Consider the following 26,157-nt stretch of genomic DNA (forward strand, 5'->3'; position numbering starts at 1 on the left):
TCTATTCTATAGTCCAGACTATTGACTGTTCTATAGTCCAGACTATAGACTGTTCTATAGTCCAGACTATAAACTGTTCTATAGTCCAGACTATAAACTGTTCTATAGTCCAGACTATAGCCTGTTCTATAGTCCAGACTATAGACTGTTCTATAGTCCAGACTATAGACTGTTCTATAGTCCAGACTATAGACTATTCTATAGTCCAGACTATAGACTGTTCTATAGTCCAGACTATAGACTATTCTATAGTCCAGACTATAGACTATTCTATAGTCCAGACTATAGACTGTTCTATAGTCCAGACTATAGACTGTTCTATAGTCCAGACTGTTCTATAGTCCAGACTATAGACTGTTCTATAGTCCAGACTATAGACTGTTCTGTAGTCCAGACTATAGACTCTTCTATAGTCCAGACTATAGACTGTTCTATAGTCCAGATTACAGACTATACAATATTCTATAGTTCAGACTTCAGATTATTCTATAGTCCAGACTATAGACTATTCTATAGTCAGGCTATAGACTGTCGTATAGTCCATACTATAGCTTGTCTTATAGTCCAAACTATAGCTTGTTCTATAGTCCAGACTATAGAATGGTCTATAGTCCACACTATAAATTGTTCTATAATCCAGACTTTTTAATTTTCAAAAGTTCAGGCTAGACTTTTCTATTATATGTTTTATTCAGCCTTTTTTTAGTATATGGGGGATATAATAAAAAATGTAACACCTTATTGAGAAATAGTAAAACTAAAATTAAAACACATTCCCTTGTTGCATATAAGTTAACTGACCTATGCTATTTATAGCAAAAAATATAAACAAATATTTGTTCATATCAAATCGTATAAAACCAGTTTTTATACCCTTCAACTTCGTGAGAAGGGTATATATAAGTTGGTCATTCCGTTTGTAATTTCTATAATAAAATTTTCCGACCCTACAAAGTATATATTCTGGATCCTTATAGATAGCGGAGTCGATTAAGCAATGTCTGACTGTCTGTTGAAATCAATTTTCTAAAGACTCCAGATAACTTCAAGATCCAAATCTTCAATAATTCTGTCAGACATGCTTTCGAAAAATCTGAGACTACCTCTCAAAATTTCCTCAAAAAATTATAAATAAAAGCATAAAAACAACAACAAGGTGATAAAGCAGTAATATGTTGGTAATACCGCACATATTTGTTTGAAGGTGGTAATACAGTTTAACGGTGATAGTACAGTACAACGGTTAATATTTTTTTTTTTTTTTTTTGCTACAGTTTATATTCGGTTGTGTGTATGTTATGTGTAACATGTGTGCAGAGATACAAAATATATATAAACTGTTTTTTAAAACATACTTGGTGAAGGGTATATAAGATTCGGCACAGCCGAATATAGAAATCTGACTTGTTGTTTTTTTTGTTTTTTTTTTGAGCTTAAAACTATTTTTTGTTATATTATGGCTAGAATTAAAAATGTTGTTGATGTGATTGAACGTATACATATTTTTCAAAAATATTCAAAGTCAAGGTTAAAAATTAGATGCAAGTTTATTGCTGTATCTCTGGCGTGGACCTTGAATAATGAAATTTTAAGAGCAATTTTGATTTATTTATTTAAGTAGATCCTCTAAGGATGTAATGTTAAGAAAGGGAAAAAAACTTGTAAAAAAAGTTTCCTTGTCTATTTTACATACTATTAGAATCTAATAATATTCTTATTAGACTCCAATAATTAGAAAGTCGATAAACATTGTTTATACATTTACTCGTAAAGGAAACTGATGTGTCTGGTACTTTTTCGAAATAAGTAGTTTTAGATGGTGAACATAATTATCTATAGTGTAGACCATAAACTGATCTATAGTTCAGATCATAGGCTGATCTATAGTCTAGGCTGTTTTATGGTCCAGACTAAAGATTCGTTTATAATCAAGATTATAGGCTTATCTAAAGCTCAGATTATAGGTCATAGTCCAGACTAATGGCTAATCTATAGTCCAGACCATAGGTATTTTGCTTCTATTAAACCCTATGGGTCTATGCTATAGGCTGATCTATAATCCAGACTATAGACTGTTCTATTGCCCAAACTATATTCCAGTCGGTAAAATTTTTTATAGTTCATGCTATATATGGACCGATTTTAAGCATTTTCTATAGGCTTCGTCTATGGTACCATAAAAGATTATGTACAAAATTTCATAGAATTATTTCCAAAATTGCCACTTGTAGTTTGACTACAAAGTTTATATTTCTATCTATCTATTTATCTGTCTATCTATCTATCTATCTATCTATCTATCTATCTATCTATCTATCTATCTATCTATCTATCTATATATCTATCTATCTATGTATCTATCTATCTATCTATCTATCTATCTATCTAAATATCTATCTATCTATCTATTTATCAATCTATCTGTCTATCTGTCTGTCTGTCTGTCTGTCTGTCTATCTGTCTATCTGTCTATCTGTCTATCTGTCTATCTATCTATCTATCTATCTATCTATCTATCTATCTATCTATCTATCTATCTATCTACCTATCTATCTATCTATCTATTTATCCATCTATCTATCTATCTATCTATCTATCTATCTATCTATCTATTTATCTATCTATCTATCTATCTATCTATCTATCTATCTATCTATCTATCTATCTATCTATCTATCTATCTATCTATCTATCTATCTATCTATGTATCTACCTATCTATCTATCTATCTATCTATATTATGCGTTACAGACATCAGCACAAACCCAATATATCCTCCCCACTAAAGTGGCGTACAATATAAAAAGTAACTTATTTAAACAGCAAAGCTCACATCTAACTGGGGAAATATCCAAATGTTTGTGTACAAGTATACAACAGTACATGTGTATATGACGTCAAATTTTTCTTTCTTTATCTATACTCTCTTTAGTGGGAACACTTTTTGAGAGAGATAGAATGCGAAACGAAGTCGAATTTTACGAGTGCAGCAAAACAATTTTTGAAATCAAACAATTAGTTTTTATAAATCTCTTTATCAGCTCGCAACCCAATTCTGTATTTATACGTTTAATCAATTCATTTTTTCATATTTTGTTTTTTTTAAACCAGCTGGTAAGCAAAAACTGTAAAAATGTTAAATGTATATTAAAAATTTTACTAACAAAGTTTTTTTTCTAGCTATTTTAAACACTTAAAAAATCTCGAAAACATGACAACATTACCAATTCCTTCCGCAACAACAATAATTATAACACAATCTTTGGAAATGTTTCCTAATGTCAAGCAGTTTCTCGATGCTCTCGTCAAGGATACAAAAATACAGAAAAGACAAGTCGGACGATCATTTAAATATAGTGAAGATAAAAAGAGAATGAGTTGTCATTATGAATATGAAGTTTTTGTGAATTATTTTATACAAAAACATTTATCCAATCAATTTAAAATAGAAGTTATAGATCCAAATGCCGAAGAGATTTTAAAAAATCCCAATAATTACATAGTTGATGACATTATGGCAAATTCAATTAAAGAGCATTATGAAATTTTTAAAGATCCAAACACCAAGGCCATGGATATAATTAAAAGTATTAAAATTGTGGCACTATCAAGTCTAATAACAAATAACCGCCTTAGACCGAAAAGTGATTATACAGTGAACAAGGATAATTTGCTAGAAATAATAGATTATTTTCAAAAGGTTCCCCATAAATCTGTCATCTTAAAACCCCAACTAGATTGTGATTTTTTTACAGCCGAAGCCGATATGATATTTGATGATGAAGCAATATATGTAATAACTTCTTCTAAATCTGAATCCCTTTCATTGTATGGGTCGGACATAGCGTTAAGTGGAATTTATCTAACGATTATCCATGGATTTGGTTTCTATAAGAAAACGGGTAACAAAATAAAACAAATCAAAATCTACAATACATTATTGGGTGTAGAGTTTTCAATTGAATTGAAAAATATCGATTACGAATTATTCGAAGAAGTTCTTAGGCGAGATGTTGCAGTCTATGGACGTGTTGAGCTCGAAAAAAGGTCAAAGTTACCAATTCCTATAGCAAGCAGAATAGCACTAACAAGTTTGGATACGTTTCCTAATGTCAAGCTGTTTTTCGAAGATCTAATTAAAGATACAACAATCGAGGAACGACAAGTTGGAAGATCATTTCAACATAGTAAAGATGTAAAGAGAAATCGTTATTTTTCAGCCTATGAATATTTTGTGAATTATTTTATACGAAAATATTTATCCAATAAATATAATATAGACATAATGGATACATTAACTGAAAATATTTTAAATAAACCAAGTAATTACATCATTGGTAAAAATGTCACATTGCGCGATTTAATTACAGAGCATTATGAAATTTTTAAAGATCCAAACACTAAGGCTATGGACATAATTAAAAGTATTAAAATAGTATCACTATCAAGTCTTATATCAGCTCGCAACGATATACCACAAAATGATTATACTGTGAACGAGGATAATTTGTTAGATATTATACAGTATTTGGAAAAGCTTTCCTATAAGTCTGTCATTCTTAATCCCCAACTCGATTGTGATTATTTTACTGCAGATGCCGACTTGATATTTGATGATGACGTAATATATGAAATAAAAACCTCTCAATATAAATCTCTTTCATGTTACGAATCGAACCTACCGTTACGTAGATTTTATCTAACGATTATCCATGGTTTTGGTTTCTATAAGAAATCGCATAAGAAAGTAAAAAAATTCAAAATCTACAATCCACTATTGGGAAAAGAGTTTTCAATTGAATTGGATAACATTGATTACAAGTTATTCGAAGAAACTCTTAGGCAAGATGTTGCAGTCTATAGTTGCGGTCAGCACGATTATATAACCAAACTTCTGAACACTAATAAATAAGTTATATAAATCATAAGTCAGCGAATCGAAAAAAGAGTTGATAGTCTATAGTTTGACTATAGACCTGTATACAATTTCAAATCATACAAGTTAATAGTTTGTCTAAAGACCAGTCTACAGTTTGACTATAGACTAGTCTATAGTTTGACTACAGACTAGTCTATAGATTGACTATACACCGGTCTATAATATAAGGTATAGAGCAATCTGCAGTCTTTAATATAAACCAATATACAGTCTTTGATATTGACCAATCTATAGTCTTTACTATAGACCTGTCTATAGTCTTTACTATAGATCTGTCTATAGTCTACTATAGACCTGTCTATAGTCTACTATAGACCTGTCTATAGTCTTTACTATAGACCTGTCTAAAGTATTTACTGTAGACCTTTCTATAGTCTTTACTATAGACCTGTCTATAGTCTTTACTATAGACCTGTCTATAGTCTTTACTATAGACCTGTCTATAGTCTTTACTATAGACCTGTCTATAGTCTTTACTATAGACCTATCTATAGTCTTTACTATAGACCAGTCTATAGTCTTTACTATAGACCTGTCTATAGTCTTTACTATAGACCTGTCTATAGTCTTTACTACTGACCTGTCTATAGTCTTTACTATAGACCTGTCTATAGTCTTTACTATAGACCTGTCTATAGTCTTTACTATAGACCTGTCTATAGCCTTTACTATAGACCTGTCTATAGTCTTTACTATAGACCTGTCTATAGTCCTTACTATAGACCTGTCTATAGTCTTTACTATAGACCTGTCTATAGTCCTTACTATAGACCTGTCTATAGTCTTTACTATAGACCTGTCTATAGTCTTTACTATACACTTGTCTATAGTCTTTACTATACACCTGTCTATAGTATTTACTATACACCTGTCTATAGTATTTACTATACACCTGTCTATAGTCTTTACTATACACCTGTCTATAGTCTTTACTATAAACAAATATATAGTCTTGACTATAGACCAATTTATAATATTGACTATAGACCAATCTATAGTATTGACTAAGTATAGACCAATCTGTAGTATTGACTATAGACCAATCTATACTCTTGACTATAGACCAATCTATAGTCTTAACTATAGACCAATCTATAGCTTTTACAATAGACCAATCTATAGCTTTTACTACAGACTGTACTTTAGACCAATCAATAGTCGTTACTGCTTATAGACTTATTTATAGTCTTTACTATAGATCAATCTATAGTTTCTACTATATAACAATCTATAGTCTTTACTATAGACCAATCTATAATTTTTACTATAGACCAATCTATTGTCTTTACTATAGACCTGTCTGAAGATTGACTGCAGTCTAGTTTATAGTTTGACTATATACCAGTCTATAATATAGGGTATAGAGCAATCTGTAGTCTTTATTATAGACCTGTATATAGTCTTCACTATAGACCTGTCTATAGTCTTTACTATAGAACAATCTATAGTCTTTACTATAGACCAATCTATAGTCTTTATTATAGAAATGTCTAAAGTCTTTATTATAGACTTTACTATAGACCAATCTATATTCATTACTATAGACCTGTCTATAGTCTTTACTATAGACAAATCTGTAGTCTTTATTATAGACCTGTCTATAGTCTTTACTATAGACCAATCTATAGTTCATACTATAGACCTGTCTATAGTCTTAAATATAGACCAATGTACAGAATTAAGTAAAGACCTGCTATAATAGGTCAGTTTAAGAACAAACTGTCTATTGGGTTGAGGTATAATAAACCATTTATATTTCAACTTTTCGGACCGTGCAAATTGATAAGAAATTAAATGTTTTAAAAGTGATCTAAGAACAAATATGTATAATTTTTATATATTGTGTTAAAATAAAGATTGTGTTGTAAATGTTTAATAATTCTCATCTTTTAATATATACGAAATTTGAGAAAGTAAAATTAAATTTCTTACATTTTTGAATTAAATAATATGTAAACATGTTAGAGTGCTATATTCGGCTGTGCCGATTCTTAAATACCCTCCACCAGCAAGGTAATTGTTTTTTTAACCCATTTTAATATCTAATTTTGAACCCTCAATATATGCATAAATGTTGAGGGTTCAAACATTTATGCATATGTTAGCAAGATCGTAAAAAAAATAAAAGTGCTCTTAGTGATAATAGTTCTGCGAATTATTTTTTTTAATAAGGGAAATAACCGCTAATTCAATATCTTATCTTTTTATTGGCTACTGCAATTTATACTTATAAATTCTATTTTTTAATAGTATATATATATATACCTTCATTTTTCAGTGGCAGTATAAGATTCGGACTTAATATTCGCACAACTTAAGTAAGTAAAACTTGTATTAAATTATTTTTTTATACCCTTCACCTTCGTGAGAAGGGTATATATAAGTTTGTCATTCCGTTTGTAATTTCTATAATATAATTTTCCGACCCCATAAAGTATATATATTCTGGATCCTTATAGATAGCGGAGTCGATTAAGACATGTCCGTCTGTCTGTTGAAATCAGTTTTTAGAGGTCCCCAGATATCGGCGAAATCCGAATCTTAAATAATTCAGTTAGACATGCTTTCGAGAAGATCGCTATTTAAAATCAGCGAAATCGGTCTATAAATAACGGAGATATGAGCAAAAATCCGAGACAACCTCTGAAAATTTCATCAAATAAGCCACATTTTTTTCATGCTTTGTTAAAAAAGCAACAACAACACTGTGAATTGGATAAAGATGTACATGTGTGTGTGGAGATGTATTTGGTTTTATTCAGCTGTGTTTTTTTTTTTTTTTTTGTATGTTTGGATGCTGTTCTGTTCTCACGAAGGTGAAGGGTGTAACTAGAACAAGGAGATAAAGCAGTAATATGTTGGTAATACAGCACATATTTGTTTGAGGGTGATAATACAGTTTGACGGTGGTATTACAGTACAACGGTTAATATTTCTTTCTGCTACAGTTTATATTTGTTTGTGTGTATGTTATGTGTGACATGTGTGCAGAGATACAAAATAAATAAAAACTGTTTTTTTTAAAACATACTTGGTGAAGAGTATATAAGATTCGGCACAGCCGAATATAGAAATATTACTTGTTTTTTAAAACATACTTGGTGAAGTGTATATACGATTCGGCACAGCCGAATATAGAAATATTACTTGTTTAATTTTTACTTAATATTTTAACTTTTAGCCATTTACACCTTTTTGAAATTCATGTTAAACATGTCACATGATGATAATTTCAAGTATATTCCAAATGCAACAACAATAACAAATGAAAGACTCGATATGTTTCCCAATGTCAAGTTCTTTTTTGAAATGCTTGTCAAAGATACCAAAATAGAAAGTAAACATGTTGGAAGATCATTTCGATATGATGAAAGTGTTGAGAAAAATCGTTATTTTTCAGCTCATGGACTTTTTATGGACTATTTTATACGAAAACATTTATCCAATCAGTATAATATTAAAATAAAAGACATGCGTACCGAAATAATACTGGAAAATTCGGATAATTTCTTCATTCGAACCGATGAAAAATTGCAGAACGCAATTAAGGAACATTATGAAATATATAAAGATTCAAACACCAAGGCCATGGACATAATAAAAAGTATTAAAACTGTATCACAATCACATCTAATATATTTTGGAGACGATTTACCGAAAATTGATTATACTGTGAATGAGAATAATTTGCGAGAAATTATTCGTTATTTGGAACGTCTTCCCTATTCCATGGTACACTTAAATCCTAATTTAGGATGTAATTATTTTAATGCAGATGCCGATTTAATATTTGACAATGATGTTATATACGAAATAAAAACCTCTAAATTTAAATCCCTAACACGCGATGAGTTCATTATACCGTCAAGTAAGTTTTATCAAACGATAATCTATGGATTTGGTTTCTACAAGCTAACGGGTATAAAAGTTAAGAGATTTAAAATCTACAACCCCTTATTAGGTGATGAGTACTCAATCGAGTTGGATAATATCGATTTCGAGTTATTTGAAAAAGTTCTTAAGCGAGATGTTGCAATTTACAGTCGTTACAAGGATCTTATAATTAATGAAATGATTTTCGATTTTTCATTATTTAATGAAGTTAAAGATGAAACGAAGAAGAAGAAGTAATTAATAACTTTATCATAAATTTAAGTGTTTGTTAATTAATAATTGTTAAGAAATGTCAAATTTGTAATTATTCATGTACATACAGTGATTGACAAAACAATAGAAACTTTTTCAAATATTTCAGAAATGGTTGAAATTCTATACTTATTGTTGATATATTATTAATAATTGTTATTAATTTTTTTAATATACATGTAGTTAACAAAATTAAAAAAAAAGATTTGCAATTAAGTGGCTAGACTCGAAAATTATACCTGGATTAAAGTGGCCTGCACATTCACCATATATCAACTCCAGAGAAAATCTATTGAAAATAGTAGCTTCAAGATATGGACTCAAAAATTGTTCTCTCAGGTCTAATTGGCAGGACAATTTTTAGGATGCGTTTATAAGGGAATAGCTAAATTTTTCAAATGAATTTTATTATCTAATTATTGTCTCAATTCATCTCCGATGTCATGCAGTAATAAAAAGTTACAGAACTATATTCTCAGTTTCTGACAAGTTCTCACCAATATTGTTAAGATAATACCAAAGTAATTTCATTCAATTTATTTTATTATAGTTTATTACACGTGTAAGTAATTCAATCTTGATTATTTTTTTATTATTATTTCAATAAAACTGAATTAAAAGTTCAATAAGATTAAGCACTGACATTTCGTAAATATTATATATTTTTTAGTGATAAAAAATTAATGAGTTAATAAACCTACACGTGACCAATAGGTAGAAAACATCTTGATGAGTATTTCTCAGATTATATTAACACATTCACTTAGTTAATTCCCCAATAAAAATATTCAAGATGCAACATTGGAATGATCTTAAACACAATAATTGGCATTCGTGATTAAATATTATCCATCCATCTATCTATCTATCTATCTATCTATCTATCTATCTATCTATCTATCTATCTATCTATCTATCTATTTATCTATCTATCTATCTATCTATCTATCTATCTATCTATCTATCTATCTATCTATCTATTTTCAACTGTTTTTTTTTTAATTCCAGTATATACATGTCTCACCCTGTTTGTGATATGACATTGAAACACAGCTTGAATAAAATTTTAAATAAATTGTTATAACAAATAGAAAAGACAAGTTGCAGTTTCGAACAAAAACAAGAAATATTATGTATGAATAATTACAAATATTAATTACGAATAATAAATGGACAATTTCTTAAAAACTATGAACTATTTAATACAACTCTGCTTGTTAAGCCAAAAAAATTTCTAGACGGTGTCTGTTTTGACATTTAGTCGGCGGCTAGGCTTAGTTGGACCGGCGTAGAACTCTGAAGAAAATATAGAATTCTTTTGCTCGGTGATTAATAAAATATTGCTTAAAATTAACATATTAATTAAATAAAAATTAAAGAAATTTATCTATTTAAAAAAAAAACAAAGTGCTTTTATAGTTTTGGCACTTAATTCTACAAAAATTGTGATAAAATCTTAGAAAAAAAATATCATAAATTTTCATCAAGGGGTGTAAAGAGTGCGTGAAAAAAAGAAATTTGCAAATTCTATTTTTTGCATATTTTATGTACGTCAAAATATTTAATGAAATTTTAAACAAGTGCTAGCGAAAAAACAGAAATTATAATAACATTCAAGAAAAATGGAAGCCTTAATTCCGGTGATTAATAAACTACAAGATGTATTCAATACAGTTGGCTCCGATTCCATACAATTGCCGCAAATTGTGGTCTTGGGTAGTCAGGTAAGCAAAAAAAGAAATAAGATTATCAAAAAATCTACTCAAGTACTTAAACTGAACAGTTTTTGTTTGAATTATTGTATTGTAAAATTAATAATTATATAATATTTATGTTACCGGCACACATGTCTAGACCTGTTTTTATGAATTTTTCTATAATTTTGTAAATTTTACTTAAAAAAAATTCATGTTTTTTTGCCAGTTTTATGTAACAATAAATGACAAATGTTTTGATTCTGTTTTTATTTAAGGAGACGAAAAATGTAGAACGCGATAGTAGAAAAAAATCAATAATTCGCTTTTCAAAGTAGGATAAAGATATATTCACACAAACTTTTGGATACATAAACATTTGTCTTGAATGAAGGGGACAAAGGCAAAAAACAACATTGTTTCGTTTTTTTTTATAAGTACCTATCCATCTTTTTTTGCTTTTGGGTTTCATTTTTACGTGTGTGTGCACTAAATGGGAAGTTGTTGTTGCTTATTTTTAGTTTAGGGAGGTCTTACCATCAGCCGGCATTGTTGTTTTTATTATATATACAAATAAATAATGGTGATATTAATTGAAATTTCTATTAACACATTAGAAGTATATTAAGATTGGTAAGAGAATTTTTTGCAGTTAAGGTTCTAGTATAAACATGAAAATTGTCTAAAAATTGGTCAATGAAATTTGGTACATGATCTTCTATTGTCCCAGGGACGAAGCCTATTGAAAATGGTTAACATTGGTCCATTATTTCACCTAGCCCCCATACAACTGAACCCCCGAATAGGACTTTTAAACTTTGTAATCAAACTTCAGGTTGCAATTTTGGAGATAATTCAATGAAATCTGGCACATGATCTTTTATGGTACCGTAGACGATGCCCATTGAAAATGTTTAATATCGGTCCATTATTTCAACTAGTCCCCATACGAATGAAACCCCCGAATAGGACTTTTAAACTTTGTAATCAAACTAAAGGTCGCAATTTTGGAGATAATTCAATGAAATCTGGCACATGAACTTTTATGGTACCGTAGACGATGCTCATTGAAAATGGTTAATATCGGTCCAATATTTCACCTAGCCCCCATACGACTGAAACCCCCGAATAGGTCTTTTAAACTTTGTAATCAAACTACAGGTCGCAATTTTGAAGATAATTCAATGAAATTTGGCACATGATCTTTTATGATACCGTAGACGAAGCCTATTGAAAATGGTTTACATCGGTCCATTATTTTACATAGCCCCATACAACTGAAGCCTATTTGGCGGCTTTTGAGTTCATAATTATATATAATATACTCATATCTGCAAAAATCAAGTTCTATATAAGATTTGATGACTCTCACGAATTCCATAATAATAGGTTCTCATATGACCCTAGTCGTTATGAAAAGCCCCATCAAAATTTTACTAAAATGTCCACGATTTTATTCAACAATAAACGGCTTAAGTATGCTTATCTGAGGCAAGGTACAATTCAACTTAAATGCTTTATTATGGCAACTAAATTACATTATATTTTTGTAAAAGATGTAGGGTATTATATGGTCGACCTCGCCTGACTATAATTGCTTACTTGTTTTTTTTTCGTTCGGTAGGAAAAACGGGAAAACTTCCCCCAAGAAAGAATATACATTTTTTAGAACACGTTAATGGCCAGGTTAATTTGCAATAACTTTAAAAGTTGTCCAGCAATTTTTGTGTTTTAAATGTTTCTGAAATGCGCACTCTTTGCACATTACGATTCCATTACAGTGAAGTACATAATTTATTTCTTCTCCTTGTAAATGCACTTGGAAACTTCAAAGCCGTTGCGGCACGTTATTCTATCATATTTTTACAAGACATAACTATTCCAGTTCTTTCGGATACATTTTATTCCTTCATACAAGCCTAGAGCACTCTTCAGCCCCATTTCAAAATAAACGAAGATATTTGATTCTTTTTTCAAATTTTACTGAGATTAGAATTTTCAATCTCTGGTAGCGAACAGAGGGTCATTAATACGAATCGATTGAGATGTATTTCTACATAAAATTCTGATCCTCCGGACCCAGTAATCGAGCGGGATCGTCGCGGTTGTGTTCATCCTTTTCAGCGAACTATCTAGATTAACGCTTGTCGTCACTGCGGTAGATACGGAGAGTGATACTATCAAAATCACTTTGCTTCTGCACTTCCGCTCCGAAGAAACGACAGAATCTCCTCCGGGTAGTGCGGGTCATTTGGGATGGAGGCAATTGATCTCGCGAGGAATTTCACCTTCCGGGACCACGTCCAACAAAGCACCTGGCCACTGTTCCCCAAGGGAATCAAGCGCCAACTTGAGAAGTAACGAAGAGCGTTCATTCGAACAAGTCAGCAGTTTTATGTGACCCTGGAATCATCCAGCGTCATTATTTTGATGGGCAGGTCCCGGATTTTCCTTAAGGATCTTGCCACATTCTATTCATCACAGCCCGGTGTCACCGCCGTGGAATTAGGGTCTCCGGAGATTGTTAAGCCCCGAACAGGATACGATTGACATTCTTCTTCTTGTGACATGATTTGGGGGAGGGCCCAAAGTTGCCGTCCCTCTGGGATCAAACAGACAGACCATCAAGCCGCCCAATATGGAAACATACGCTTGATGGGTTTCGGACATGCAGATTTAAGTGCTGGAATCCACTAGGAGAAGTAATCGATAGAGGGAATACTGATAGATCGCCCAATATGGAAAACAGACGTCTGTCAGGTGGGAGGAGTAGTTCTTAGTTTCGTACTCATCCTATGACCCGTCTGAAAGGGTGACCGCTTGGAGCCAGCCAGCTTGTGCAAAGCTGACTACGTCAGCATGGCCCATAGGATTCATTGCACTTAAGCCTTCACATCGGGACAAGATGACTCTATCTATCTACCTATCTATCTATCTATCTATCTATCTATCTATCTATCTATCTATCTATCTATCTATCAATCTATCTATCTATCTATCTATCTATCTATCTATCTATCTATCTACCTATCTATCTATCTATCTATCTATCTATCTATCTATCTACCTATCTATCTATCTATCTATCTATCTATCTATCTATCTATCTATCTATCTATCTATCTATCTATCTATCTATCTATCTATCTATCTATCTATCTATCTATCTATCTATCTACCTATCTATCTATCTATCTATCTATCTATCTATCTATCTATCTATCTATCTATCTATCTATCTATCTATCTATCTATCTATCTATCTATCTATCTATCTATCTATCTATCTATCTACCTATCTATCTATCTACCTATCTATCTATCTATCTATCTATCTATCTATCTATCTATCTATCTATCTATCTGTCTGTCTGTCTGTCTGTCTGTCTGTCTGTCTGTCTGTCTGTCTGTCTGTCTTTCTATCTATCTATCTATCTATCTATCTATCTGTATATCTATCTATCTATCTATCTATCTATCTATCTATCTATCTATCTATCTATCTATCTATCTATATATCTATGTATCTACCTATCTTTCTATCCATCCATCTATCCATCTATCTATCTATCTATCTATCTATCTATCTATCTATCTATCTATCTCTTTACCTATCTATCTATCTATCTATCTATCTATCTATCTATCTATCTATCTATCTATCTATCTATCTATCTATCTGCCTTTCTATATCACAAAACTTCTATTTGTAAAATTAATATCAAAACGCCATAGAACAATCACGCATTTATATCATTCTATTATAAACTTGATTTCTTTTGTTCTTTTCTATTTCAATTTACAATTACTTTGCAATACAACATTTATTTCCGTAGTTTATTTTAAAATTACCCCACCCTTTCTTCTTTACATGTTGTTTATTGTTTATTATGTTTTCCTTCAATCTTTGTAAAACATTTTGGTCACTATTGTCACCTGTTAATTGTTTATTTATATGTATTATTATTTTTAAAGTCTCTAATTGTTAATGGGTCAATGTTTTATGGTCAATGAATTGTTATCGTCATTTCGTTTTTTGCTTATTGTTAAAAATAAATTTCATGAATTTTGAAAGCGTTGCTAGACTAAACTAATTAAATGTTCTTTTTTATTTATAAATATTTTTTTTGCGATAGATAAAAACATACAGTTTATTTTATTATCTCATATCAAATTATATTTTTGTTTAAAACGTACATATGTTTTGTTATTGAATTTCTTAAGCGTTTTGCTATTAATTAATTCTGCTCGGTTGAAAAAAAATCTTGAGTTTCTATATGTTTTAAATTATTTTGTCTTTATATTTTGTAAAACAATTCAATATTTAAATCTTTACAGAGTTCTGGTAAAAGTTCCGTACTTGAAAGTTTGGTAGGACGTTCATTTTTGCCACGAGGAACTGGTATTGTTACACGGCGACCCCTTATTTTACAACTTATTCATTGTCCTTTAGATGATCGCACCAATCGCTCAGCTGAAAATGGTATTATTTTGCGTAAAATTTTGAAATTTTGAAATTAATTTAATCTGTTCTTTTTACCACGCTTAGGCACGATGAACTTAGAAGAATGGGGTAAATTTTTACATACCAAAAAGATATTTACAGATTTCGATCAAATACGCACAGAAATCGAAGAGGAAACTGATCGTATTGCTGGCAGTAATAAAGGCATTTGTTCGGAGGCTATTAATTTAAAAATATTCTCCACACGTGTGGTAAATCTGACATTAGTCGATTTACCGGGTATAACGAAAGTTCCAGTGGGAGATCAACCCGAAGATATTGAACAACAGATCAAAGATTTGGTCTTAAAATACATAGAGAATCCCAATTCTATAATATTAGCTGTAACGGCGGCCAATACGGATATGGCAACAAGTGAAGCCTTAAAATTGGCTAAAGATGTGGATCCAGATGGTCGTCGTACTTTGGCGGTGGTGACTAAATTGGATTTGATGGATGCTGGCACAGATGCCATTGATATATTATGCGGTCGTGTTATACCCGTTAAATTGGGTATTATTGGTGTAATGAATCGTTCGCAGCAGGACATTAAAGATAACAAAGATATTGAGGAGCAATTAAAGGATGAGGCTGCTTTCCTACAACGCAAATATCCTACTTTGGCAACACGCAATGGTACACCTTATTTGGCTAAAACACTCAATCGTCTTCTCATGCATCATATTAGGGATTGTCTGCCCGACCTTAAGACTCGTGTCAATGTTATGTCGTCACAATTCCAATCGCTTTTACACTCGTACGGTGAAGATGTTTCCGATAAAAGTCAAACTCTTTTGCAAATAATAACTAAATTTGCTAGCGCTTATTGTTCCACCATTGAGGGAACAGCACGTAATATTGAGACGACTGAACTGTGTGGTGGTGCTCGCATTTGTTATATTTTCCATGAAACCTTTGGACGAACACTCGATTCTATACATCCGCTGTCGGGTCTTAGTAAAATGGATATATTAACGGCCATACGTAATGCTACTGGTCCTAGACCGGCTCTGTTTGTGCCCGAAGTGTCATTCGAATTGCTAGTCAAAAGGCAAATACGCAGATTAGAGGAACCGTCATTACGTTGTGTCGAATTGATACATGAAGAAATGCAGCGTATAGTGCAACATTGTGGCAATGAAGTGCAACAGGAAATGTTAAGGCAGGTGTTACTTTACTTACTTACTTACTTACTTACTTACTTACTTACTTACTTACTTACTTACTTACTTACTTACTTACTTACTTACTTACTTACTTACTTACTTACTTACTTACTTACTTACTTACTTACTTACTTACTTACTTACTTACTTACTTACTTACTTACTTACTTACTTACTTACTTACTTACTTACTTACTTACTTACTTACTTACTTACTTACTTACTTACTTACTTACTTACTAACTTACTTACTAACTTACTTACTTACTTACTTCCATACTTACTTCCATACTTACTTCCATACTTACTTACTTCCATACTTACTTACTTACTTACTTACATACTTTCTATTATAGATTCCCTAAATTGCATGAGAAAATTGTGGATGTGGTAACCACGCTTTTGCGTCGTCGTTTACCAGCCACTAATGTCATGGTAGAGAATCTAGTAGCCATCGAACTGGCTTACATCAATACCAAACATCCAGATTTTCATAAAGATGCCGCCTTAGTGCCTAGTCTCTTAAAGGCTGATAACATTATGGACCCTTATGGTCATCAACAACAACAGCAAAGACGTTCGAATACTCCCAGAGCAGTAAATTCATCACCCCAAGTGATGGCACAACAGCAACAACAACAGCAGCAGCAACAAAATAACTTGGAACAAGTAAGATATCGTCAAGGTTATGATGGTTCTCTGTTTTAATTTTCTTTCTTGTGTTTCAGAATCATGTCAACGAAAACTCAACACCCTCACATCCCAATAACTGGCTATCGAATATTTTACCTCCAGCCCCTACAAATAATCGTATTGAAAGTATTGAAAACTCCAATCAAAATACTCCTCTACACAATGCTGTAGTCAGTCCAGTTAAACCGGTTAATCTTTTGCCCGACTTACCGGTGCATCAAAACTCCAGACGTTTAACTGATAAAGAACAAAAAGATTGTGATGTTATAGGTAAGGCTAATAATTAAATTAAATTAATTAAATTGTATCTTTTCTAATGTTTGCAATTTATACTATTATTATAGAACGTTTGATTAAATCATATTTCTATATTGTGCGAAAATCCATACAAGATTCTGTACCAAAGGCCATTATGCATTTTCTAGTTAATTATGTTAAGGATAATTTACAAAGTGAATTAGTAACACATTTGTATAAATCGGAAAAAGTCGATACATTACTCAACGAATCGGATCACATTGCCGTACGTCGAAAAGAAGCTGGTGATATGTTGAAGGTAAGTCCATGACTAACTACCCACTAAACTTTACTTAATATTCTTTATTTTTTTTTTGTTTTTAGGCCTTAACACGTGCCAATCATATTATTAGCGAAATACGTGAAACCCACATGTGGTAGAGTTACAACTTTACGCATGCACTTCGTACAATTTCATAAAAAACAAACAAATATCATCAATAAAAAAATAATACTACAATAACTACTAATTAATTGTTCGAAAGTTAATATCTTGACGTAGAGTTCAAAGGACGGATAATATTATTAATGTTGTTCTTCTTATTTAAAACTTGTCTTAATATTTTAATGAAACTTAAAAAAAACGTTGACGTATAGTTTCATTTTACATTTATTTTGCTTTTAATTTTTCATATGAATTATTATTATTATTATTTTTTGTATTATTTATAAAAATAACCATACATTTGTTTAATTCATTAAATTAAATAATTCATTTATACACTCTTCAACGAATAATGTTTTAAAGCAAAAAAATAATTTTCATTTTTGTTTTCCTTTATTTTATTTAAACACAATTTTTATGGTTGCCTTATTTAGTTACTGTTCCAAACGCTAAAAACAAGAAATTAAAGTATAAAATTAGTTTAAATGAATTATAAAAAAAAAAGAAATTGCATACTTCACAAGGTTTTGCTAAAATAAATAATAACAAAAAAAGTCTATCTCTTAAAGGATTATTAAATAACGAAATTAAAAATAAATTAGACTAAAATATACAAAAATTTCATACGAAGTGGGTCTGCTTGATCAGGGTAATTACCTTCGTGGAATTACGGATTAATTCAACTTCGGGAAAACACCTTCTTATAGAATTTCCAACTAGAGATGATTGGCTTGTATCCGATAGACTTTTTGGTGGGTGTGCAGTTTTCTCTGACGGGCTACTGTTAGAGCAGCATGACTATCACACGGTACATTCGCACCTAGTTGGAGACTGTTTGTCATTAGATTGTGTTGGGTGCCAGGGCACTGTAATGTGCATGGTAATGAGGTTGCGGACGAACTAGCTAGATTAGGTTCCTACCTTGATATAGAAGACAGGGAAAGAATGGTAAAACCATCTATTTCTCACTATAATATGTTGATATTCGAAAGAATACGCGACATCATTAACCAGTCGTGGAATAGTAGATTGGATTGCAAAATATCAAAGGCTCTGTGACCAAAACTTGATAAGGGCTTTGATAGGGAATCTAACTGGACACTGCTCAGTTAGAACCTTTGTCAGTAAGTGGGACATTAGTGTACCGGACTATGGCAAGTTATGCAAAGATGAGGAGAAAGTAGAGACAATCGAGCATATCATTTGCCAATGTCCTAGGGTACAGAACCTCAGGCTGAAATAGCTAGGAAATAGGTTCCATGGCAAATTGGGGGAAATTGCAAGACTTAGGTTAGGTTACGTGGGTTGCTCGCTAGCAAGCGAGTTCACTCGGAGACCTTATGGCCCATTGTGATACCCTTAGAATTATCATTCCCTAGCGATGAGAGAATGGTTACCCTCCCTAATTTCGTTGACTACTTGGTCCGTTCGGTCTCCATGTAAACCAGCCGGTGCTTTTAATAAAACCGATCATATCAGTGACGCATCTCTGAGACAGTCTAGATCATGAAAAAGAGCTCTACCCAGATTGAGTAGTCTGTGCTCTTGTAAGGCTGGACAGTCACATAGAAGGTGTTGTACCGATTCCAGTTCCTCGATTCACTTCCAAGCAGCTTCTACAGTAGCTATGATTTGCAAGACTTAACCCTCGCAGTCTACTAGGTTTTGTCAAGGGTATCAGTAGCTTCTTTGACTGGGTTTTTGTAGGGGAATATAGATTTCCTTTATTATATACATAATTATCTATATATTTCATTCCTGTGTTGTGGTGGTGTTTTAGATTCTCTGTTTTCTGAATCTACACTTTATTGAAGGAAATCACAATGGAACTTATGGTCTCCGATTAGACATATACTAGACAAGATATGTATGTAATGCAGATGAAATAGCACACGTTTAACTTTAACATTTTAAGAATTTTTGAACGACATCAGATCCTTAGGGTGAGAAGGTGCCTAATGTCCTAAGGCTCTTTCTATTTGAAGATTTCTGATGAATTTAATGTAAAAAGTTTTTCTTTTTCATAAAAGTGAGAGTTGTATTTAAAAGACGTTTCCTCAAGATGATGTCCTAAAGACATCTGTAACAACCTTTAACTGTCCTGAGGACAGCATTTTGTTAACAATGATAATGTATCTCTCAACAATTTGGACCACTCTGTAGCCGCATATCTTTTCAAAGCAACGGAAGGCAAATTAACTTCATTATCCATAATGTGTAACTATTTAGTTGTGTGTCTGCAGTATGTCAGACCAAAGGTTGTAGGTTCGAGTCTAAACAGGGACAAAGGTAAAGGAGAGCACAGTAGCGGACCTAAATGATTTTCTTCGAATTTCATGAAATATTCAACTTCCTTTCAACTATATATAATTTTTCGAACCAAAAAAGTATACAAATTCTAACTCCTTATCTATTGCAGAGGTAACAACCTTCCGGTACAAGGCAAAATGCCTATTATTATTACTATTTTCATTGTATATTATACCCAAACAAGCAAAAACACATTTAATTTAAAAATAAAAAAGAACAAACACATTTAATACTTTTTAAGTCCGAAAATCGCCTACAATTTACATAGCCACATGCGGAAACATGCGTGCTCTGTTCATGGGGATGCAAGTAGGTTATACAGCAACTTTTGTTTACATACAAAAAATCATACAATTATGACAAGACAAAAAATATGCATAAACATTTTTTTAAATTACAATTACATTAACAATTCCACTTTAACTATCGATCGTTCTTTGGCAAGTTCTTTATGCACGATTAGTATCCGATAGTACACGTACAATACAGCCAACACCACCCTTGGCAAAGGCTTTTTCATGCCACTGCAGCAAATGGCCACTCGAACCCTCCGAAGGAATCTCAAAGCCGCGATAGATGTATTTCATTAAAACATCTAATAGATCATTTTCATTTAAGGTCTCAACAGCCTGATCCATCTGTGAGGATTTGATAGAAAGTAAAACCCTTAAAGTTAAATTAAGGGCGTGGTCCTGTAAACAACAAAGTGGGCGTTAGTTTCTTTTAGTACTTTGTTTTTTTTCTGCCTAAGACTTACCTTGACATGCTGCTGTTTACATCTTAGGGGAGCATTTTGTAAAACCAAAAGCAAAGCCTCTATATATTTGCCCTGTGTTAGCAAAGTGGTAATTTCATTTTCATCGAGTTGTGCCACAGCGGATTCGGCTTCGTCTTCTCTGAAATTGTCTTCATTATATTGATCAACATCGATTTTACGGAATGCAGAGCTGGAGGTATTTTTGGCCATTATTATAAACAAACAGTCTTTTTTTATTTTTTCTGGAAATATTTTAAATAATTCCTTTTATTTTTTAAGTTTTCAGTTTTTTTTACAAAGATAAAAACAATTGTAAATGAATCACTTATAAAATCAAGAAGAAGATTTACCGAATATGGAGCAAAGACCAACGTCGCTTAAAATTAAAGGCGGCGGCTTAAAAACGCATATCGCAAAATTGCATTTGCAAAAAAAAAATAACAATGGCTGTGTTTAATAATTACAAGAAAAATGCAACTCTGTAAATAATTTTGTTGTTGTTTTTTGTAAACTGTCAAAAACCAGCTGTTTGTTTGAACGTTTTTGCAGCACCGTCTAGCAGACAAGTAAAATATTTCATTTTTTTTCTTGAAAATTTCAGAAATTATTAACAAAATTGTTCAATTTTTTACATTTAGGAAAATGTCAAAGTATCTGGGCCTAGACCGTTTGGGTAAACTATATCAGATTGTACGCCAAAATGGTGGTCTGAAAAATACCTACTTGAAATTATATAGGCAAGTATTGTGTTCCTAATTCTTATATAATTTTTAAGTATAAATGTTTTGTTTAATTTTTGCCAAAAATGTTTGTTTTTTGCAGAACCGATGATTTAAAATTGGGCACCCTAGTGGGCACCGATAAATATGGTAATAAATATTACGAAAATCCCTATTATTTCTATGGCAGAAATCGTTGGGTAGAATTTTCCGATGTCGCCGGCATGGACTATGATGGCTCTCAAATACCCGCTGATTGGTTCGGTTGGATGCATTATAAGGTGAGTTTGAGAGGAGAATGGATTTTTTTGTTGTTTTGTAAATATAAAATCTTTTGTTTTTTTTTCAGACTGATCTTCCACCAATTCGTGATGGTAATCGTCCCAAATACAAGTGGATGGCTGATCACAGTGAGAACCATTCTGGAACTCAAGGTAAGAGTGTTTTAGTAATTATTTTCAAAGTAGTATAAATAGCATTTATTTAATACCCACAATTTTTTGACCATTTTTTTTAGTTGAATTAAATTGTTTCTGGACAATTAAATTAAAAGAAATCTATTCTGATCTAGAACTGATGTAGAACTATACAAGAACAAAACTAGAACTGAACTAGAATTAAACTAATACTGCACTTGAATTGAACTAGAACTGAAATAGAAATTAACTAGAACTAAGCCAGAATTTAAGTGAATAGAACTGGAGAGAAAGCAGAACTGGACACTGATCTTGAATTGAACTAGAACTGAAATAGAAATAAACTCAAACTGAACCAAACCTAAAGTAGAACACAATTAGAATATAGCTAGAAGTGAACTAGAACTAATCTAGAACTGGTCTAGAATTTAACAAGAACTGATCTAAAACTAGACTAGAACTGAACCAAAATTGAACTATCTTAACATGAAATATAACCACTGATAGCTAAATTATTTACCATTTTATACTTAATACTAAAAACTTTCTTTTCTTTCTATTTTTAGAGGCATACATGCCCTACAGTACTACCCGGCCAAAGATTGAAGACTGGGATCCCAAAAAGTCGGGCAGTAAGTAAACATCGCTCGCATTAGTGTGTCGAAATAGGAGAAGTTTTCTGTGTAGTTTAAATAAGGAAAGAAAATTGTTGAAAATATAAAAAAAATGCAATGAAACGCAAACAATAAAACAAAAGATCATTTCTTTTCAAACTCTTAAATTAAAATTTTTTTTATTAAAAAAATCACACAGTAAAAAAAAAACATAACTTAACATTAAAATACATATTTACAAAAGTGTATTGAATTGAATTCCTCCATATTACCGTTTAAATTCTAACTAATTCATAACTTGTGAACATTCCAACTGTTTTTGATGACGTCTCTTGTACTTTTTCGAAGTATCCGAACATTTAGTAGTGATGGCTGCTCTAATTTCACGTTCGGTACACTTGAACTTGGAGCGTACGCAGTGTATGATATCAGCTGCCTTAATGGGATCTAATTGCATTTTTGCCGGTCTTTCGCGGCCATAAAAGGCGGGTGATGGTTTGCCGGTTAAAGTGTGTGTAGCCAAAACATCACTACTAAAAACAAAACCCAAAAGTTGGCGTGTGGCCGAAGCAGCTGAGGACCAAATGATACTGTTGTAGGAAAGCACATCAACTTGTGTGCCATTTGGGCCCAAAATAATGTTTTCATCAACTTGTTGAGGATATTGCTGGCTTTGCTCCTCCTCCGGTAATGCCATGTCCTCATCATCAACCGAAAATTCTTGATCGTCATCAATTATTTTGCGTTTAGCTGAAACTTTAAGGCATCTCTTAAATCTCGAGTTTTCTTTTTCGCCGGAAGAGGAAGACGATGGCGATGCAGAGGAGGAGGATAGTGGTAGCGGTGGCGATGAAGATGCTGAAGATATACCCGACGACGTATTGGAAAAGGCATAATTATGATCCGCTAAAAAGGCCGGAACTTTGGGTGATATTTGCTCTTCCTCCATGGAATGTGTTTTGGAATTTTCCGTTATTTGATCGATAATAACTTTTAGACGTTCAAACATGGATGTACTTTGTGACTGCCGTTGTACAAGTAAATCTATACGCAAATCAAAGCCTATATAATGTGCCATTTTCGAATCAGCTGCAGATAGATTTTTATCTAAGATTTCTTGCAAAGTCATGTTTGGTTATTTGTATTTAATTTTAATTTACTCTCGAAGATGTTCTAAATTGAACTGTGCTCTATTCATTCAAATGCCTAGTTTATATAGCAAAAACACTAACACTCCTCTTGCTGTTATAACTAACTAGCAACCTGTCCTTTTTCTAAGCTAACAGGTATTTTAGGCATTTATTGTTAGTTTTACAATACAGACATACAGTATGTATGTCGGTCTGTCTATCTACTGATTTGCATTTTAACTAATCCTTTAGTCTACCTGTTTAGTTTTACTAGTTGCACCTTTTATGAACAGATGCTACTTACTTGCATACACATTTTCGGATTGGACCGTCTGCGGATAATAATTGTAGTTGTTGGTGACATAAAAAAACAAAGAACAACATTTATGACATGAATGATCTTGAATGTGCACAATAATGTAAAAATCTCTGCATAAACTTCAATGATCTTTATTAACACTTGTTGTTGGTTGGTTGGTTGTTTGATCGGTTAGTTGGTAGAACGTTCAATTGTATATAAGACCACCAGTCGTTTTGTTATGTTCTGTGGGCGTGTATGAATGACAATATGTTTGTATACCTTGAGCGCTGTAACGCTTTACCAAACAAAGTAGAGGATCCTTCAAAGAAATCTTACTTTTTTTCTTTGTATTTTAAGATCATTGTAAGTATTAGAATTATTTTTCATAATCTTTTTTCTAAACTTACACTTTGCATCTGCTCAGCGGACATATTCCACAAAAAACATAGTACATGTTTAAACAAGAGCAACAGGATATTGAGTTGGTTATACATTTAAAATTTATTATTTAAATATGCGTGTGTGTGTGTTATGTACAATATATTATATTTTTTTGCAATACAAAATAACTTTTTTTGTTTTTACAATTTGCGTCTTAAATTACGATTAATTTTGTTATTATATAATCTACTTTAATTGTTATTAGTAATTTGTATATTATTTAAACTGGCTAAAGTTTTTAAGTATACGATTCTTTGACGTACTCGAGATTTTCTAACATCCAATTTATGCAAAGTCTGTAATAAAAATTGACCTTCCTTTTGCATCACTAGCTCCAATTGCTGTAGTTTCCTAAAGGTTTCCTCTCTTTTCTGGCCAAGAAATATAGAGTTATTCTAAAATGATATTAAAAATGTAGATAGAAGATAGATAGATATATAGATAGATGGATAGGTAGATAGATGGATAGATAGATAGATAGATAGATAGATAGATAGATAGATAGATAGATAGATAGATAGATAGATAGATAGATAGATAGATAGATAGATAGATAGATAGATAGATAGATAGATAGATATATAGATAGATAGATAGATAGATAGATAGATAGATAGATAGATAGATAGATAGATAGATAGATAGATAGATAAAAAGATGTATATTTATTGGAAAATCTAAGTCGATCACTCTCAAAACAGTGGAACTGTTATGTTAACAAATGCAATTCTAAATTATATACACAAATACTTACATTTTGAAAGCTGTTTACTACATTATTTTTAAGAATCTCCATAATATACAATAATTCCTGTAAATTATTGGTTATCTTTATGACCAGACCCTTATGTGTGGCTTGATTCTCCTGTATATACGCAACAATATTATTTGCACTCTCCTTTTTAACGATCACCTCATTCTTATGGAAAATACCAAAAGCACTTTGTTTTTCCACGTGCAGTGACAGTGATAATGAATTTGAATACATTATTAAAATCCAAAAATTATGATTGAAATAAATTTTTTGCATAATATCATTAAGACCACGCGATTGTATCTGGAAAATTATAGTATGCAAATAACACTAACAAAATAAAATATTTGGGAAAATTTACCACTTGCAAACTAAGATATTGTAAGCGTTTTAAACGATCTAAGGCTTCCTGCTCACTAGACGCCTTATGTATAATATAACCTAAATATATTTGTCCTTGATCGGGTATCAAGACGTGCTCCCTCTGTTGAGTTTCATAGTTTGGCATAGGTAATTGAAAATTGGGATTCCATATAATCTCATCGGAACGTATAACTTTACGTGCAAATTTATTTGGATCTTTATTATATTGAACTAAATACCATTGAAATTGTATATTTTTTACAATATCAAAAGGTTTTACAAATAATTTTGTATCCATTTTACATTAATTTCTTATGAAAACTGATATACATATCGACATATTTTCTTCTTCATATACTTCTTTGGAAGGAGAAGCAATAATTTAGTACTAAATTTATAACGGTGAATTATTATACACAACAAGGGGTTTCAATTACAGAAATTTTTAATAAATTCTAAAGAATTAATTCCTTTGTTTCATATGTATTAAAATTTTGTTGAAGCATGTTTGCTATCCATTCATCTATC

General features: G+C 31.6%; 7 protein-coding genes across 9 annotated transcripts; 4 read left to right on the forward strand and 3 right to left on the reverse strand.

The window, feature by feature from the left end:
- Positions 1–2,994: 2,994 nt before the first annotated feature.
- Positions 2,995–5,408, forward strand: LOC124421467. The gene is made up of 2 exons (XM_046956722.1): positions 2,995–3,114; positions 3,181–5,408. The coding sequence occupies exon 2, from the start codon at positions 3,212–3,214 to the stop codon at positions 4,910–4,912; it is 1,701 nt and encodes a 566-aa protein (XP_046812678.1). The 5' UTR covers positions 2,995–3,114; positions 3,181–3,211; the 3' UTR covers positions 4,913–5,408.
- Positions 5,409–6,903: 1,495 nt separating this feature from the next.
- LOC124421324 lies at positions 6,904–9,711 on the forward strand. Of its 3 annotated transcripts, none has more exons than XM_046956321.1 (4): positions 6,904–6,952; positions 7,218–7,257; positions 8,121–8,807; positions 8,901–9,711. In XM_046956321.1, exons 3-4 carry the CDS (start codon positions 8,144–8,146, stop codon positions 9,068–9,070), a joined length of 834 nt encoding a protein of 277 aa, XP_046812277.1. In that variant the 5' UTR covers positions 6,904–6,952; positions 7,218–7,257; positions 8,121–8,143; the 3' UTR covers positions 9,071–9,711. The 3 variants fall into 3 exon arrangements, with proteins under 3 accessions (XP_046812277.1, XP_046812276.1, XP_046812274.1); XM_046956320.1 differs by having other exon boundaries at positions 8,121–8,276; positions 8,340–9,711; XM_046956318.1 differs by having other exon boundaries at positions 8,121–9,711.
- A 644-nt stretch (positions 9,712–10,355) lies between these two features.
- LOC111679173 (dynamin-1-like protein) lies at positions 10,356–18,198 on the forward strand. The gene is made up of 7 exons (XM_023440691.2): positions 10,356–10,809; positions 15,118–15,262; positions 15,329–16,445; positions 16,806–17,118; positions 17,178–17,412; positions 17,487–17,698; positions 17,764–18,198. Exons 1-7 carry the CDS (start codon positions 10,708–10,710, stop codon positions 17,818–17,820), a joined length of 2,181 nt encoding a protein of 726 aa, XP_023296459.2. The 5' UTR covers positions 10,356–10,707; the 3' UTR covers positions 17,821–18,198.
- A 2,135-nt stretch (positions 18,199–20,333) lies between these two features.
- On the reverse strand, positions 20,334–21,230 carry LOC111679209 (actin-related protein 2/3 complex subunit 5-C). Its single transcript, XM_023440738.2, has 2 exons — positions 20,892–21,230; positions 20,334–20,826 (listed from the first exon to the last, which is right to left on the reverse strand). The coding sequence occupies exons 1-2, from the start codon at positions 21,099–21,101 to the stop codon at positions 20,584–20,586; spliced, it is 453 nt and encodes a 150-aa protein (XP_023296506.1). The 5' UTR covers positions 21,102–21,230; the 3' UTR covers positions 20,334–20,583.
- Positions 21,231–21,317: 87 nt separating this feature from the next.
- Positions 21,318–22,807, forward strand: LOC111679206 (probable NADH dehydrogenase [ubiquinone] 1 alpha subcomplex subunit 12). Its single transcript, XM_023440734.2, has 5 exons — positions 21,318–21,457; positions 21,530–21,628; positions 21,714–21,891; positions 21,960–22,044; positions 22,593–22,807. Exons 2-5 carry the CDS (start codon positions 21,534–21,536, stop codon positions 22,664–22,666), a joined length of 432 nt encoding a protein of 143 aa, XP_023296502.2. The 5' UTR covers positions 21,318–21,457; positions 21,530–21,533; the 3' UTR covers positions 22,667–22,807.
- Positions 22,808–22,813: 6 nt separating this feature from the next.
- LOC111679231 (early boundary activity protein 2) lies at positions 22,814–24,337 on the reverse strand. Its single transcript, XM_023440759.2, has one exon. The coding sequence runs from the start codon at positions 23,767–23,769 to the stop codon at positions 22,927–22,929; it is 843 nt and encodes a 280-aa protein (XP_023296527.1). The 5' UTR covers positions 23,770–24,337; the 3' UTR covers positions 22,814–22,926.
- Positions 24,338–24,610: 273 nt separating this feature from the next.
- On the reverse strand, positions 24,611–25,972 carry LOC111679218. Its single transcript, XM_023440747.2, has 3 exons — positions 25,628–25,972; positions 25,267–25,569; positions 24,611–24,907 (listed from the first exon to the last, which is right to left on the reverse strand). Exons 1-3 carry the CDS (start codon positions 25,925–25,927, stop codon positions 24,704–24,706), a joined length of 807 nt encoding a protein of 268 aa, XP_023296515.2. The 5' UTR covers positions 25,928–25,972; the 3' UTR covers positions 24,611–24,703.
- Positions 25,973–26,157: the final 185 nt, after the last annotated feature.

The sequence above is a fragment of the Lucilia cuprina genome, chromosome 2, assembly GCF_022045245.1.
Source record: "Lucilia cuprina isolate Lc7/37 chromosome 2, ASM2204524v1, whole genome shotgun sequence".
Lineage (NCBI taxonomy): Eukaryota > Metazoa > Arthropoda > Insecta > Diptera > Calliphoridae > Lucilia > Lucilia cuprina.

Bases quoted from the DNA above. Each gene is read 5' to 3' on its own strand.
- LOC124421467 (XM_046956722.1), top strand. From the start codon at position 3,212: ATGACAACATTACCAATTCCTTCCGCAACAACAATAATTATAACACAA.
- LOC124421324 (XM_046956318.1), top strand. From the start codon at position 8,144: ATGTTAAACATGTCACATGATGATAATTTCAAGTATATTCCAAATGCA.
- LOC111679173 (XM_023440691.2), top strand. From the start codon at position 10,708: ATGGAAGCCTTAATTCCGGTGATTAATAAACTACAAGATGTATTCAAT. The intron at 16,446-16,805 runs GCAGGTGTTACT...TTTCTATTATAG, and splicing joins GTGCAACAGGAAATGTTAAG to ATTCCCTAAATTGCATGAGA. The intron at 17,699-17,763 runs GTAAGTCCATGA...TTTTGTTTTTAG, and splicing joins AAGCTGGTGATATGTTGAAG to GCCTTAACACGTGCCAATCA.
- LOC111679209 (XM_023440738.2), bottom strand. From the start codon at position 21,101: ATGGCCAAAAATACCTCCAGCTCTGCATTCCGTAAAATCGATGTTGAT. The intron at 20,827-20,891 runs GTAAGTCTTAGG...TGTTGTTTACAG, and splicing joins GTAAACAGCAGCATGTCAAG to GACCACGCCCTTAATTTAAC.
- LOC111679206 (XM_023440734.2), top strand. From the start codon at position 21,534: ATGTCAAAGTATCTGGGCCTAGACCGTTTGGGTAAACTATATCAGATT. The intron at 21,629-21,713 runs GCAAGTATTGTG...TGTTTTTTGCAG, and splicing joins ACCTACTTGAAATTATATAG to AACCGATGATTTAAAATTGG. The intron at 22,045-22,592 runs GTAAGAGTGTTT...TTCTATTTTTAG, and splicing joins GAACCATTCTGGAACTCAAG to AGGCATACATGCCCTACAGT.
- LOC111679231 (XM_023440759.2), bottom strand. From the start codon at position 23,769: ATGACTTTGCAAGAAATCTTAGATAAAAATCTATCTGCAGCTGATTCG.
- LOC111679218 (XM_023440747.2), bottom strand. From the start codon at position 25,927: ATGGATACAAAATTATTTGTAAAACCTTTTGATATTGTAAAAAATATA. The intron at 25,570-25,627 runs GTAAATTTTCCC...ATAATTTTCCAG, and splicing joins AATATCTTAGTTTGCAAGTG to ATACAATCGCGTGGTCTTAA. The intron at 24,908-25,266 runs GTAAGTATTTGT...ATATCATTTTAG, and splicing joins TAGTAAACAGCTTTCAAAAT to AATAACTCTATATTTCTTGG.